At 53.8% G+C, this 16290-nt stretch overlaps 1 protein-coding gene across 6 annotated transcripts; it reads right to left on the minus strand.

The window, feature by feature from the left end:
* Positions 1 to 105: 105 nt before the first annotated feature.
* On the minus strand, positions 106 to 16285 carry Prx (periaxin). Of its 6 annotated transcripts, none has more exons than XM_063252750.1 (7): positions 15927 to 16285; positions 10506 to 10549; positions 10325 to 10423; positions 10082 to 10207; positions 8101 to 8257; positions 4756 to 4952; positions 106 to 4117 (listed from the first exon to the last, which is right to left on the minus strand). In XM_063252750.1, exons 1-7 carry the CDS (start codon positions 15967 to 15969, stop codon positions 296 to 298), a joined length of 4488 nt encoding a protein of 1495 aa, XP_063108820.1. In that variant the 5' UTR covers positions 15970 to 16285; the 3' UTR covers positions 106 to 295. The 6 variants fall into 6 exon arrangements, with proteins under 6 accessions (XP_063108820.1, XP_023423309.2, XP_063108822.1 ...); XM_023567541.2 differs by lacking the exon at positions 15927 to 16285 and adding an exon at positions 14837 to 15882; XM_063252752.1 differs by lacking the exon at positions 15927 to 16285 and adding an exon at positions 14837 to 15882 and having other exon boundaries at positions 10082 to 10423.
* Between the last annotated feature and the right edge of the window lie 5 nt (positions 16286 to 16290).

Genomic DNA, 16290 nt, shown 5'->3' on the forward strand with positions numbered 1-16290 from the left:
CTCCCCCTGCCCTGCCCAACTCTGGCTCAGGTGACACCTAGAACCTCCTCCTCCTCACAGACACTTTTTTTTGCACCCTTACAACACACAAACTGGACACATGGCTACCTCTGGATTATTTATTCACATGGCATGGTACAGACAGACACTCCTGCCAATGAGAAAGGCAGACCTCCCACCCCTTCCCTGGTCAGCCGCCCACCTCCCAGCCCTCTGAGGGTTAGTGTTTGTAATCTCACACACAAAAGGGGCGCGGGGTGGGGGTCAGGAGAGGAGTCTCCATCTGCTCAGGGTTTCAGACAGCTGCAGCCTGGGCCCCCTCTATCCTGGTAGGGCCTGGAGCCCCTGTGTCTGAAAACCCCACACTGGGCAGCCTAACTCTGAAGCCACCCTCTTCTTGGTCCCCACTCCGGGCTTTAGGACTCAGGGACACCCTGGGGAAGCGGAACTTGGGTGACTTCTCCCCAACAGGAGATTTGGGGGTTACCTCACCTCCCTGTCCCCGAGAGGTCTTTGAAGGGGCTGCCAGGCCCACACGGGGCAAGCGGACCCTGACACGGCCCCGGTGACCTGAGGCCCCTTCCCCAGTGCCCTCTTCCTCTTCTTCCTCCTCAGGGCTTGGAGAGCCTTCTCCTGGGACTGACTCATTTTGGCCAAAGCCCACTCGGGGTAGCTTGAGCTTTGGGCTCTTGGCCTTTTCACCTTCTTCAGTCCCCTCTTTGGCCCGCACCAAGCCAAACCGCGGCAGCCGCACCTTGAGCTTGTTTACCCCCTCCCCATCACTCTCTGCCACCTGGTACTCTGCAGTGTGGCTGCCCACAGCAGGTGGTGACAGCTCCACATCTGGCAGTGAGAGGCGGAAGGTGCGCTCAGCCCCCAGGGACTGGTCCTCTGCTCTCTCTGCCTGGGCCCTGGCCCCCAGCGTGGGTAACTTCAGCCTCAGTCCACCCTCACCCACAGCCACCTCATCCGCTTGTACATCTTGGCTCAGTCCCACATCCAGCTCAAGCTGGGGCATGGTCACCGTGGGCATCTTGAAGATGCCTTCACCCACAAGGAGCTCACCACCTGCTGCCTGGCTTCCTGGCAGAGACAGGCTCACCTGAGGCACCTGGACCCTGCAGCTGGCAGTCTCCTCTGCAGAAGGCACAGTGTGATCAGCCTGCTGGCCTGGGGCACCTGCCCCCCCAAAGCTGGTCAGCTCCACCTGGGGCAGAGAAATGCCCAGTGGAGGCACTTTCAGCACCCCATCATGGCCCTCAGTGGCTTGTCTGCTTGAGAGCTGCACTCCGCCGGTGGCCCCTGCGCCCCCCGTGCCCGCTTCCTCCTGGGCTGCCATGGTGACTAACTCCACCTCGGGGATCTTCAGCTGCCCAGCTATGGACTCTAGCTTTTCTCCGGGGCTGACACGTCCACCCTGGACTTCTGCTTCCTTCCCTCGGGCCAGCCCAAAAGATGGCATCTTCAGCTTGGGCATCCTCACTTTCCCATCCCAGCCCCGGCCTTTGCCCTCCAATTCAGCTGCCCCCAGTGCTAGTTCTCCTGCCTCAGTGTCCCGGCCTCGGACCCCAAACTTGGGCAGAGCAAACCTGGGTCCCTTGAACTTAACTTCAGGCCCCACCACCTCAGCTCCACCCGAGGGCGGATGAGTATTCAGGCTGAACTGTGGAATGGACAGATCAAGGGCTGGCAGCAGGCCTGCTTCCCCTGCCCCTTTGGTCTCAGCTTCTGTCCCCACCCGAGCCTTGGGAAGAGAGATGGCAAACTTGGACACCTTCAGCTTGGTGGCTCGCCCAGCTCCCTTAGCCTCTGCCTTTGCCACCTTTGGCCCTGAGAGTCCAAACTTCGGCAAGGAGAACTTGGAGGAGTGCTTGACTTTCATCTCTATCTGCCCTTCCTCACCTTCCACTGTGGGCAGCTGTGGAGTAACAATCTCAACCGAGGGCACTCGAAAGGTTGCTTCCCCAACACCTGCTGCCCCCATGCCACCTTCTGGCCTCTCCACCTTGTCTGCTTCAGCTGCATGGACCTGCCCCTCCAGGCCGAGGGCCCCTGGCAGGTCCAGCTCCACAGAAGGCAGAATGAGAGAGGGGGCGCCCACACGAGCCTCGCTACCTGCCCCTGTCTGCAGACAAGGAAGGGTCACTAACTTCCCCAAGACCTCTCCACCCGCTTCGCCTGGCGTGCCTTGTGGCAGAGTTCCTACCCTTCCTAACTTGGGCATGGTCATCTTGGGCATCTTGAAGCCAGATTCTGTCCCCTCTGTCTGCTCTGCCTCAGCAGCTTTTAGTTGAGCTTCTGGAGCCGCCAGCAGCTTCACCTCCGGCACCTTGGGAAGATGCACATCTGGGATCTTTGGCACTGCTATTTCTGGTAGCTGAATCTCTGATACTTTTGGTAGCTGCACCTCGGGGAGGTGCACATCAGGCACAGCCATCTCGGGTACTTTAGGGAGTTTTATCTCTGGGAGCTTCATTTCGGGGAGTCTCACATCGGGGACTTTCATCTCTGACACCTTCGGCAGCTGCACCTCTGGCAGCCGAACCTCAGGCACAGCCATCTCTGGGACCTTGGGGAGTTTCACCTCCGAGACTCTGGGCAGCTGCACCTCAGGCAAGCGAACCTCGGGCACAGTCATCTCAGGCATCTTTGGGAGCCTCATCTCCGAGACTTTGGGCAGCTGCACCTCTGGCAGGTGCACGTCAGGCACCACCATCTCAGGCACCTTTGGGAGCTTCATCTCAGGCAGTTTCATCTCTGGAACTTTCGGGAGCTGAACCTCTGGCAGGTGCACATCAGGCACCGCCATCTCGGGCACCTTTGGCAGCTTCATCTCTGGAACTTTCGGGAGCTGTACCTCTGGCAGGTGCACATCAGGCACAGCCATCTCGGGCACCTTTGGCAGCTTCATCTCTGGAACTTTCGGGAGCTGCACCTCTGGCAGGTGCACACCAGGCACCGCCATCTCGGGCACCTTCGGCAGCTTCACCTCAGGAACTTTCACGTCTGGGACTTTGGGCAGCTGCACCTCTGGGAGTCGCACCTCTGGCACAGCCATTTCAGGCACCTTTGGGAGCTTCATCTCTGACACTTTTGGGAGCTGCACCTCTTGGAGTTGCACATCTGGAAGGGCTGCCTCAGGCATTTTTGGGAGCTTGACCTCAGGCACCTTTGGGAGCTTCACTTCAGGCCCTTTGGGCACCTTGACCTCAGGCCCCACAGCTCCAATGCCAAAAGAGGGCATCTTGATGGTGGGCAGCTTCAGTTTGCTCTCAACAACAGCTTCAGGGGCAGAGGGCCGGGGCTCCAGGAGAGAAAGCCCAAAGGTGGGCATTCGGAGTCTGGGGCCCTTCACCCTAGCCTCAGGGGTCTCCTTGGTCACCTTGGCTGCAGCAACTTCCTTCCCTCGAGTCCCAAAGTGGGGAAAGCTGAGGCGGGGCATCTTTAAGGCTACCTCGGGCACCTCTTCTGGGGCCTCTCTCTCCTTCCCAGGCAAGGCCAGGTCCACACCCACACTGGGTGCTGCCACATCGAGGGTGGGTACTGTCACCACAGCAGCCCCTTCCCGGGTCTCCAGGCAAGGCAGTGTGGGCAGAGTGGGTAGTGAGGGCAAGGAGGGAAGCTCTACTTGGGGGACCTGGATCCCAACGGGTGGGGGCTCCACAGCAGGTGCTTCTGGGGCACCTAACCCAAGGGTTGGCAGATGGAGGTCTACAGAGGGCACTACCTTTGGGGCTGAGACCTGAAGGGCACCCACCTCGGCACCTGGCAGTTGGGGCCTAACCAGCTCCACCTGAGGGGTTGTAAACCGAGCTTCTGCCACCACCTCAGCCTCTGTCTTGGCCTTCCTAGGGGGAGGAGCAGCTGCAGCCAGCCTTGCTACCTGGGCCTCTTCAGCCACTTCTCGAACACGCAACCGAGGTAGCTGGAGGCGCCGGTGGACAGGGGCAGCCGGGCCTGGACCCTTGGCCACCTCGCCTTTGAGGCCCCGACGCAGACGGGAGAACTTGGGAAAGGAGAACTCGACGTCAATGGGGGCCAGGTCTGTAGGGGCCCCCAGGGCCCCGGGCACCACCACCATCTTCTTCTTCTTCACAGGGGACAGACTCTGGATGTTCTGGGGAGAGAGGAAAGAAGCAGGAGGCGGTGGGATAGTAGGAGGCTGTGAGAGGACAGGAAGAGCCCTGTATGGCATTGTATCAAGCGGGAGAAGTGCTGGGTAGAGTATCTTGGTCCAAAAAATCCCCCATTTCTGCCTGTCATTTCACCCCAGGAAGGCAAAGACACTCATTTAGAAACCCATGAGGAATCAATGGGCGCGTAGGAATCTGGTCCTAAATGTCTAGGTTCCCATCTAGGAATTCCTCCAACACTCTAGGAATTCCTCCAACACTCTTGTAGAGCTGTAGAAACCAAAACCCAGGAAGGAAAAGATCGTCCAGAGTTCTCAGAAATACCTGAGTAGCACTCAGGAGGGGACCTGGCCTTCCTGGTTCCAAGTACCCAAGGTGCGTCTGGATCTGATGGTGGGGTTGCCTCTCCAAGAAGGGTGAGGGGGACGTAGTCTGGGGAGGGTGAATCCTGTTCTTGGGGAGGAGGGAGTTTAGGAGCAGAGAACAAGGGACACAGGGTGGCATTAGCATTAGGTTAGTGACAAGACAGAGGGCAAGGCCCACGTATGGGGCGTGGGACTCATGGCGCAGAGGCAGGATCGCTGGGGCAGTCCAGGGCCGGGGCCGGGCTCAGCACGCGTACCAGCTTGGCCACCTTGGCCCGAGGGCCCTTCATCTCGTAGCCGGCTACAGTCCCAGGCCGCAGCGCCAGGTCCCCGGTGGGCACCGTGCGCTTTAGGCAGAAGGAGACCTTGTAAGGTTCGGCGCACTGCAGCAGACGGAGAGCGTCCTCATACTTGACATTCTCAAAGAACACGCGAGCACTCAGCAGCTGGTCCCCTGCAAGCAAGGCAAGGCAAGGCGAAGGTGGCATGGGGTGGGCATCTCTTGGTCCAGCCCACTTCCTTAAGGAGGGTGCAGAGGCCCTGCCCACCCATAGCAAAGATCTGAGATGTGAAGTTCCAGAGTCTTAAGAACAAAGACCCTCCCCGCAGGAGGCATAGAACCGGTCTGTGCCACTGGGGCCACACCAGTAGCTTTCCATTCCCTTCATCCACCCGCACAGTTTAGATATTGGCTTTGTTTCCTTCACTGAGAGAACAGAATCAGAAGTTAACTTCGCACACCCCACAGCATCTTTGTATCTCCCCCGGTGGCACTTTGCTCCAGGCTCCCAGGGATGAGCTCAGTCAACCCCTGCAACACCTTCCCAAGGACATCTCCCAGCAAGTCGCCCCTCTGCCGCTTTACCAACTGCCTCTCTCTCCTGCATTATCCACATGGCAGACAAACATGCTATTCTCTCTTCGGAAAGGCTGTGGGACCACACTCCCCATCTCCTGATGCATCTTATCTGTTCTCCTTGCAGGCAAGATGCATTGGCATAATTTCCATTTCTTTAGTGACACTTCCAACCCCATTGCCCGCACGCAAACGCATACCTGAACTGCTCTTCTTAAGGTTCCAGCCAGTGACCTCTGGGAGCTAAGCTCAATAGACAAGTACCAGACTTTACCTGCTTGGACTACTCAGCATCTGCCCAACCTCACCCACTTGCTACATTTAGCTTCTGGTGCCATCCCCAACCTTTTTTTTTTTTTTCTTGAGAAAGGGTCTCTATATGTAGTTCAGACTGGCCTTGAACTTATGTAGTAGCTCAGGCTGCCTTCAAACTCCAGGTATTCTTCCTGCCTCAGCCTCCCATGTGCTAAGATCACAGGCGTGCACCACCAAACCTAGCTCCCGACACTTTTTACTTTTTATTTTGAGACAAGCTATAAGTTTCTATAATTATCCAGGATGGGTTTGAGCTTGGACTCTTTCTAACAACACTCACCATTTTGGAATTCTCAGGAAGCTCTTCCAGATTGAGTAGTTAGCTGAAGGATCACAAGTCTACTGACAACTGCCCAGTGTTTGTTCAGCCAAGCACTCTTCCCAAGCACTCTAGATTCATTAATGATTCCTCAGAAGGGTGCCAGGAAGTCCTCCCAGACATTACTACCTGCAGGTGCTCAAATCCCATATAGCAAACAACACGATATCTGCCTATGATCATGCACATCCTCTCCTCCACCTAGGTTACTCATAATTGCTAATACTGTGTGAAGATTTTGTAAGTAGCTGTTATACTCTCTTGTTTAGGGGCACAAAAACAAGTCTGAACATGTCCAGTAGGAATATAAATTTCTCTGGATACTTTCAGTTTTGGTGGATGCACCAACACAGAACCCAGAGATACCTGTGTATCAGGGTGGACAGTGTGTCAGTTGCCCCTCCACACTTTCACCTGCACATCCAACAGACACCTCTCATTCGAGACAGCCACACCTGCACACCTGGACTCCTTTCTCCAAATGAGCACCGCCCCCTCCTGCAGGTCTAGCAACTCCACCCGCAGGTCTCAAATCCCTGGATGAATCCTAGACCGTACTTCTGTCTCTATCTTGCCCCACATGTCCTTTGAAGTCTGTTCAGAATCTGAATCCTTCTCTCTTTTTTTTTTTTTTTTTTTTTTTTTTGTCTTTTTCCTTTTTATCGGTACCGGGGATCGAACTCAGAACTGCCTGCTTGCAAGGCAGGCGCTTATGCCGCTGAGCTAAATCCCCAGCCCCTGAATTCTTCTCTTTACCAACACCATCCAGTAGCTTCCTTGCTGACTGCCCTGCTCCCAAGCCTGCCCCCTACAGTCTACTGTTAGTGCAGCAGTTCCTTACGACCAATTTGTGTGTGTGTGTGTGTGTGTGTGTGTGTGTGGTGCTGGGAACTGAACCCAGAACCTTGTGCATACAAGGCAAGAACTCTACACTGAGCCTCAGCCCCAGTTCCCATGACCAAGTCTTGTTCCTCACAGAATAAAAGTCAAAAAAACTCACCACGGCCTATGAAACCCTCCAAAAACTTTCCTTTTCCCTAACTCTCTGACCTCATATCTTACTCTTTTTTTTTTATTTGCTGTACTGCACATCCACTGCTCTTTTTGGGGTGTCTACACTGGCTGTTCCCACCACGGGAATGCTCTTCCATACAGTGTGCTCCCTTACCTCCTTTGCTCTTTCCATTCTTCCTATCCTACCTTATATAAAAATACAGCTTTGAGGGGCTGGGGATTTAGCTCAGTGGCATAAACACCTGCCTTGCAAGCAGGGTGAGTTTGGTCCCTGGTACCAATAAAAAAAAAAAAAAAAAAAAAGGACAAAAAAAATGCAGCTTTGTTCCTGGCACCTGCAGCACATATGCCTTCTAATTTACTAGCTGTTGTACTTTTTTTTAAAAAATGACATACTGATGTTGCTTAAATGTGCCTCTAGCCATTAGATTGTAAGCTCCATATATCCAGGAACTGCTGTCTATTTTGTTCACTGCTATACTCCAAGCACTTCATTGTCTGAGGCAGAAGGTGCATGAATAAATCACATTAGCTTCGTTCATGTTTCCTAAAATACCAGTTATTTACCAAACTCTCCCCCTCAATCCCTCCAAACTGCTAACTCAGCCCTTTTTTCCTGGCCCAACACAAACATTAACTAGCACTTACATACAGTTTTTGCCTGGTGCTGTTTAGCTGTCCGCTGTTTTCAAATCCTGTCTCATTTAATCTACATAATGACCACATGAGATCAGTACTAGTAATTCCATTGTCAGGACGAAGAAATTGAGGCATAGAAAGATCACGAACAGAAAGTTAGTACTAACTCAAATCCAAACAGGGAAAATTCTTGGAGGCTGGGCCAGGGATTTAGCTCAGCGGCATAAGCGCCTGCCTGGCAAGTGCAAGGTCACGTAGTTCGATCCTCTGTCCTCCCCCCCCCAAAAAAAATTCCTGGAGGCTCTGAATAATCGCAAAACCAATAAAACCCCGCCCCAGCCTTTAACCTTGCTTCCTAATCCTAAGCCACGCCCATAAACCCAAATCAGGCTTGTTTTGGACCGTGGCCACATTTCTAACTCCACCCTCGCGGGTCGCCCCGCCCACGCCCACGCCCACCTTCCTGCAGGCTGAGGCTCCTGGCTGCAGGTGAGTCTTCGCGCAGCTCGCGCACGAAGATCCCCTCTCTCCCGCCGCCCGCCACGTTGATCCCGCTGACTCCGGTCTGCGCCTCGGTCTCCACGATGATCTCCACCAACTCTGCTCGCCGCAGTTCCTGCGGAGGGTGGCGAGGGGTCGCCGAGGGGCGCCAGGACTGGATGTCGCCCCGAGCCCGCCATCGCGCTTAAAAAGTGCCTCTTACACGGGCCCTCGGGACACAGGATCCTCGGCTCGACCCAAGCAGGACGTCCGGGCCACACATCCGGCTTCTGCCTTTTAAGCACGCGCGAGCACTGACGGCTCGCTCTCTGGGGCCCTCTGTGGTTAAACAGCGCGGTGGGCGTGTGCACCACGCCCCAGGCCGCAGTTGCAGCGGCTGGGCCGGGGGGGGGGGGGGGGGGCGGCTCCAGGGAGCCTGGTGGCGGGGCCATGTCGTGGGACCCCGGCGCTTGGGGAGGCCGGGATAGTAGTTCAGAGCTGGATGCTAGAGCACAGGCCGAGGGGCGGGTTCCAAATTAGGGTGCTTCACAAACGAAAGGCAGGATTGAGTTATTGGGGAAACACCCACACACACATATAGCACTACTGGGGATTGGACCCAGGGCCTTTGCAGTGAGCCACATCCACAGCTGTTTGAAGGGTTTTTTGGTTTGGTTTGACTTGGTTTGGATGGGTTTGGACCCGGGAATCGAACTCAGGATCTTGCACTTGCCAGACAAGCACTGTGCCACTGAACTATATCCCCGAGCCTGTTTAAAGTTTTTTTTTTTTAATTGTTTTTTCTTTTAGACAATGTATGGCTATGTAATTCAATCTGACTTTGAATTCACTATGTAGCCCAGGGTGGCTTGGAACTCCAGGTGGTCCTCCTGCTTCAGCCTCTTGAGTGATGGAATTACAGGCATGTGCTACCACAGCCAGTTTAGAACCTTTATTTTTGGACCGGGGATTGAACTCAAGACCTCGTGCTTGCCAGGCAGGTGCTTACCCTACTGAGCTAAACCCCTGGCCCCTAAAATTTTTTAATTTTTGTTTTTAAAAGTTTTTTGAGACAAGGTTTCACTAAGTCTCTAAAATGCCTAGTCTGGGCTTTAACTTTTGATCCTATTGCTTCAGCCTCCCAGAGTGCTGGAATTACAAATATGTGCCACCACACCCAACTTGGGGGGCTAGTTAATAGCAAAACAAGGGGTGATGTCGAGGATGGAACTCCTGGGAAAGGACTGGACCCTGAATCCCTGAGGGATGAGGGAATGGAGAGTGAGAAAAACCCCTGCCCCCCTTCCCCAAACCCCTTGAATGTGTGTGAGACTGTGCTCTATTGTGGGCTCTATAACCCCAAGACCTGTATAACACCCACAGGAGAGGGAATCGGGTGGGGGTGTGTGGGGAATGAATGTGTGCCAACAGAAATGGCATTCCTGGTATTTACTGTAAATGGTGCAGACTGGCCCCCGGCCAGCAGTGCACTGAGATTCACATGGAGGCTTCCCAGAGAAGGAAGTAAGACCTGAGATCTGTCGAGGAATCCCAGGTGCTGTGTGTTGCTGGGGGAGCACTTTGCCCTTTCTGGACTCATTTCTCCACTGTAAAGCTGGGTAGCCTGGGCATACTGGAAGGAATCTGTAATTGTGGGCTATGCCCTGAAGAAGTAGGGGTTACAGGAGCTGGTCTTGATCTCAGCTTCCCAAGTGTATATACCAAGCACTTGGCATATTCCCAAGCATATACCACCATGGTAACTCCGACTTATGATCCAGTGAATTAACTGTGTAGAGTCTCAATCTGTGCCATGTACTGTACTAAGCACTTTACATATGTTAATTTAAATTTTACCTCCTCATAATTACCAGGTCTAATTCACAGATGGGAAAACTGAGGCACAGAGAAGCTGGGAAGTGTCTCCTTGCTGCCTTTATCAGGGCCAGTGGCTACTCACCTCAGCACTCCGGCTCCTGGCCTCCATGGTTCTGCCGGGAGTCTCGTGGGCCCCTGGCTCCTGCTTCCGCTCTTCCTTCTGCTGCAGGACCAGCTTCAGTTCTGCATGGAGCAGCTGCCTTTGAGCCTGTGGGGTCAGGGATGAAGGCTTGAGGCCAGGAGAGTTCAGAGGTGGCGTCCAGCCTCTCCAGGGAGGTCAGTGTGGGCGTCAGGAAGAGAAAAGTGCCCCCAGCTGCCCTCTCACCGCTGCCTGGGCACAGGTACTCCCTCCAACCAGGAGCCCAGCCCGCGATGCTGTACAGCTGTCTGCAGGGCTGGTGCCCTTTCGCCGAGGTCTTGCTGCCTGCCGGGGAGATACGGGGCATGAGGCTCCAGGCTGGCCAGGGATGGACAGGGAGGGACATGTGGTACCAGGCAGCGCTCACCTGAGGGTCACCTCCAGCTCCTGGGGCCTCCTGGGTCCGGGGCTCTAAGAAGAATGCACACAGTATTAAGCAGCTGAACCTACTAGTGGCTTCCCAAGTGCCTGGCTGCCCTGGGCTTTTCCAATTCCCTGGCCCCCTAGTGCAAATAGGGAAAACAAGGTCCAGAAGACAGCTCAGAGGACACAGCCAGATCACAAACTATAAAAAGTCCAAATGGATTCCTAGACCTAAGAACAAAGCCATTGGGCAACACCCTCAGCAAACTGAGGGACCAAATTCTCTGGGAGGTAATGACGGCTGCTCCCACATACCCCCTGCCTGTCCCTCCATTTCTTTGTCTATGATCTGGGGAAAATAGGTCTGGGTGCATGGCTCAGTGGATGAGTGCTTGCCTAGTGTGCTGGAGGCCCTAGATCCCATTCCCAGTGCCAATAAAGAACAGTATAAAATGGGGGAGGAGCCAAGCACCCACCTCACAGCAAGGTTCTGGGACTGCCTGAGTTTACAGGTGTAAAGTGGCAGGTGGTGGCAGGTGCTGTGTTAGTACTTGCTTCTGTTTTAACTAAGAGCATCCTTGTGTCCAGCAGCATCATTGCATTAGGACCTCAGAATACTCCTATGAGGTCTGGGCTATTATTGAGCCCCTTACCGAGGAGACACCTGAAACTAGGGGAAGGACAGTCACTTCCTTGGGATGACATGGCAGAGCTAGGGCTTGAATTTGTCTCAAAGCTCCAACCCTTTACCAGGTGCAGTGGCACCTGCCTGTAATACCAGCAGTCTGGGAGACTGAGGCAGGAGAATTGCAAATTGAAGCCCAATGACTTAAAGAGAGACCCTGCCCTGTGTCAAAGTAAAAAAAAAAAAAAAAGGCTGAGGATATAGCTCAGTTTGAAGGCCCCAGGCTCAATCCCAAGTACTACTTTCCCCTGACTCCACATATGGCTAGTAAGAATAATAACCAATAGGGGCTGGGGATTTAGCTCAGCGGCATAGGCGCCTGCCTTGCAAGTGTGTGGTCGTGAGTTCGATCCCTGGTACCGATAAAAAAGAAAAAGACAAAAAATAAAAAAGTATAATAACCAATATTAATACTAACTGATGGTTATTGAATGATTAGTATTTGTCAATTTTGTGCTAAGGCCATCACCTTCTACTTAATCACTGAAGACCTTGTCCCCTTAGAGAGGCCAAGAGGACTTGCCTCAAGTCACAAGCACAGGGAGAAGGAAGCAGAGTCAGTCTGCAGGTGTCTCCTGCCAGGCTCCTCTGGGAGGATGGAGATGGTGCCTGTCCTGGCCCCTGCCGCTGGGCTTGTCCTCCGGGCCCCCACCTGGCATGCCAACCCGCCAACCCCTACTGCACAGGGAAAGGTCAGGCCTCACGCGGCACATTCCCTCTCACAATGGCCAGTCTGCTGGGCCTGGTCACATTCCACCCCTGCCCACCCACCCTCAGCCACACAATAGCCCTTCATAGCCCACCACTGGCCAGTACAGAGCACATGGGGACCCTTTCAACATCAGCTGCAAATACTCCACTTATGGATCCCCTATGGTGTCCAAGAGGGCTCCTGTTTGGATTTCTCAGGAGTTTCAGTGTCTGTGTCCATTCCCTGCTTCTCCTCTGAGCCTCCAGCCCCTCCAAAAAGGGTAAAGACCTTTGTTGGCCTGGCTGCCATGTTTGGGATGTTTCCTCTAAACCAAGTCTCTTATTTTTTGTCTTTTTGAGACCGGGTCTCACTATGCAGTTCAGGCTGGCCTTGAGCTCACTTTGTAGCCCAGGATGGTCTCGAATTTGTAGCAATCCTCCTGCTTCAGCTCCTGAGTGTTGGGATTACAGGTGTGCATCACCACACCCAGTTTTGAACCAAGGCTCTCTGAGACCTCAAAATCACCCTGAATGCAGTGATTGTCCAGAAATGGAGACTGAGTCTAAGAGAGGGGCAGTGACCTGGCCAGAGTCACAGCCAGCAAGAGGCAGAACAACACTCCCCTGAACCCATCCGTGCCCTTGGCCTTTATTTACTCTGTCCCTAAATTGACTTGGAGGTGCTGAGACCTGGGAAAGCCCAAGCCACAGAACAGCTGGGACAGAAGCTGCCTTGGGGGAGGGGCCACAGGTATTGTAAATGCAACTTCAGAGACACCAGACCTGGCTGACTAGGACCATAGGACCCCATTTTGCTGATGAGTAAAGGAGTTAAGACCAATGTTACAGCAGCACCCGGGTTCGGGATGCTCATGGGACCATGGCACAACACGAGCTGGGCGTCCCGAGCTGGGCACTGAGACAGCCTGGCCTTGGCAGTGGGCCTGATAGATGTTGGGGAGCAGGATCCCTTCTTGGGTGCCCCAAATCCCTGCTCCAAGCTCAGGCAGCGAGTGTTACAGCCCGAGTCTGCCACAGGAAGTGCCATGGGACTGGCAGGATGGGACAGCTGCCTGGGACAGCTTCCCTCCCAGTCCAGGTTATATTTAGCCCAAGGGTGCCCTTCCTCAACTGCAGACCCAGCTCCTCCTCTGGTGGGGCATCCGAAGGAAAGCTACCCCCAGGCACTCTCTGTTCCCAGCCCCACCCGATGTACTAGGAAGGAGAGGGACAGCTCCCCAGGATCCCTGGCTTGTGTCAGGGGAAGACAGTGGGGTGAGTTCAACGGAAGGCAGAACCCTACAGCTGCCAGCTGCTCTGCCCTTTCTTTTTCTTTTCTGTCCTGGGATTTGAACCCTGGGCCTTCACACTGAGCTGCCTCTCCAGCCCTTTTTTTTGGTACAGGGAATTGAATTCAGAACCCTGTGTTGCATGTGCTTGTGCAGCTGAACTACAGCCTCAGCCCCCCCTTTTTCTTTTTCCTTTTCTCTCTTTTTTTTTCCTTTTTCCTTTCCTTTTCAAATTTTGATTTTGAACCAGGAGTGGTGGCACACACCTGTAATCCCAGCACTCAAGAGGCTGAAGCAGGAGGATCGCCTCGAGTTCCAGGACAGTTTGGGCTACACAGTGAGTTCAATTTCAGCCTGAACTAAATGGGAAGATGTCTCAAAAATTAAGTAATTAATTAATTTTTAATTTTGAACCAAGATGGTCTTGAATCTGTGATTCTCCTGCCTCAACCTCCCAAAGTGCTGGGAATATGGGCATGTGCCACCATACCCAGGCATCAGCTCATTTCTTGAGTGGTTACTGAGGCCCTGCCCAAAGATAAGTCTGAGCTTTTAGAATCCTCAGTCTCCCTATTTCATGAGCTCTTACTCTGTGTAGATCATACCTTATCTCAGCTCCTTAAATCCTCCCCAAGGCAGGTGCAACTTCCATGTCCGTTTTAGACCCAACTCATGCCCTTCAGAGTGGCTGAGTTGTCACCTGGGCCCTGGCCTTCAGCTGTACTGGGGCTGCTATGGGCTTTGCCCTTCTGCCCTTTACCCCAGCAGCTGCTGCCAACCTCACTTGGGAATCCTGCCAACTGGATCCTAGCTTCCTCAGCTACCTGAGTTTTGGAGCCCTCAGCAGTGGGAGTGGAGGGACCTGGACCTCATCCAAGGCCATAGTAGGGCACAGACAGGGATCTGAAGGTGTGGCCTCCAGCTTCTCCAGCAACCCCCAGGGTGTAGACTGGGGCCACATCCTTCTCTGGACCCTCAGTTTCTTCATCTGTAAAATGGAGCCAATAAAACTGGCTTCAAGCAGGTACTTATAGTATTCTCAGTATAGAGTAAGGGTTCAATTAATATAAATATCTCACATGGCCTCGTATCTGGTCTTTGTACCCCAGTGTCCTCCACTTTCCTTCCAGCCAAAAGGGAACTTTGGGTAAGGGACAAAATTCAGTTGGGGGACCAGCTCCCCTGACAGCATCAGTCCCTCTTTCCTAGCAACCTGTTCCAGAGACCAGAAGGCCTGCTTCAGTTCGTCCTAAGGCACAACTTGGTCACTCTCACACCAGCCCTGAGAGGAAGTATCTGTCTGCCCATTTTAGGGATGGGGAAGTAGAAGCACAAAGGTTGAATCATCTTTGCCAACGCTGCTCAGTCAGAAAGAGGGGATGTTGGGGCTGGGGATTTAGCTCAGCGGCATAAGCGCCTGCCTTGCAAGCATGTGGTCATGAGTTCGATCCCTGGTACCGGTAAAAATACAAAAAAAAAAAAAAAAAAAAAAAAGAAAGAGGGGATGCTGGGACTTGAAGCCGCAGTCTGGCTCCAAGGCCTATGTCTTTCACTCACACACCACCACTCTGCCTCCAGAGCTCCAGGCACCACCCCCCACCCCAACTCCCAGGTCTCTTCCCAAGGCTTTTCAGCCTGGCCTGGGATGGGACTGGCCGGCTGATCTCTTACCGTTGGGTCTCCAGATACCTCAGGAGCTCCTGGTCTGTCTGTTCAGTCCCAGCCCTAGGCTGGGGGGATAAGGAATGGGGAGGGGAAGAAGGGGAGACCCCCGTCATTGGCTGCCTTGTGTGATGTCACCAGGGAGTGGGTGGTGGGGAAACAAACATCCCCTTCTCCCAGCTACAGTCATCCGAAAGGGGGTGGGAACCAGAGAACACAGCCTGTCGCTGCTTGCAGCCAAGACCTCCCCGTGAGTGAGTACGTGGTCACTCGAATTGGGGACTTAGCACCCGCCCTCACCATTTCCTGCTCCTGGACTCGGGCCTGGCCCTCATGGTTCAGGATGAACTCCTTCCACTCCCCCTCCTCATTTTTGGTTGTCTAATTTTTGGCCTCTCTCTGGGCCTCAGTTTCTTCATCGCTAAAATGAACACAGTAGTTGAAATAGGCTAAAGCCGGATGTGGTGTCACACACTTGTAATCCCAGCATTTTGGAGGCTGAAGCAGGAGGGCTGTCCCAAGTTTGAGACCAGCCTGGGCTGCATAATGAGTTCAAGTTCAAGGCTATTCTGGACTATATAGCAAGACCTTGACTCAAAAAACAAACAAAAAACGCTGAAAACAGCGCTGGCACAGAACTACTTTAAAATATTCTGTGCTACTATTACTGGCAGAAATAATTAGAGGTCTAGCCAGTCTTCTTCCCAGGCTCTTGAACCTGTTTTTAGAAATATGGGGCATACTCTGCTTAGTGAAGTTGCTATTTGAGGGAACTATCCTGTGTTGCAAACCATACTAGGGACCCAAGCCTCTTCTCTGAATCTGGGCTAATGAGGTCCAGTCTGCAGCTGTGAAAGGAGGAGGTTGTACAGCTGGACCCCCATCCTGGTTCTCATGAACCCTTCTATCCCTCCATTTCTTCTATCTCTCCATTTCAGACAAGGAAACTCAGGGTGAGTGACTCACCTGAAGTCACACAGCAGGGTAATGACAGCAGCTCCGATTTAAACCCAGATCTGCCCAACTCCCAAACCAAACACACCAGGCCTCACCCTGATTCACAGGTCCCAGGCTTAGTCCCAAGCCTACCCCAACTCACCAGACCCCGAGGGGTGGCACAGGGAACACAGGTAGCCCCACATGCCCCTTCCACCCACTGGCCGCTGCCTCGGATGCCTGCAGCTCTCTGAGCCGGGGCATGGCGCTGAGGCTGGGGTGAGGCCTGCGGGATTACCCCCAAAGCACTTGTCAGCAGCTTCTGCCCCATTGTTCTGCCAGGCAGCCACATCAGGCCCGTGGTGGGCACCCAGCCCCTCACAGCGGCCAGGTCGCCCCTCTGCTAGCCTGTGCCCATCCCACACAGAGGGGTTGGGGCCTCCTCTGCAGGGCACAGAGTCCAGGAGCAGGGTGGCAGGAGCCCAGAATACTGGGGGCCTCCTCCTTCCTCTCTGAAATACCCACAG

This window comes from Cavia porcellus, unplaced genomic scaffold, assembly GCF_034190915.1.
Source record: "Cavia porcellus strain 051 isolate PalLab524CR breed Dunkin Hartley unplaced genomic scaffold, mCavPor4.1 scaffold_7, whole genome shotgun sequence".
Classification (NCBI taxonomy): domain Eukaryota; kingdom Metazoa; phylum Chordata; class Mammalia; order Rodentia; family Caviidae; genus Cavia; species Cavia porcellus.

Bases quoted from the DNA above. Each gene is read 5' to 3' on its own strand.
- Prx (XM_063252750.1), bottom strand. From the start codon at position 15,969: ATGTGGGGCTACCTGTGTTCCCTGTGCCACCCCTCGGGGTCTG. The intron at 10,550-15,926 runs GTGAGTTGGGGT...CATTCTTCTTAG, and splicing joins GTGCCACCCCTCGGGGTCTG to AGCCCCGGACCCAGGAGGCC. The intron at 8,258-10,081 runs GTGAGTAGCCAC...CACCCTCCGCAG, and splicing joins CCAGGAGCCGGAGTGCTGAG to GAACTGCGGCGAGCAGAGTT.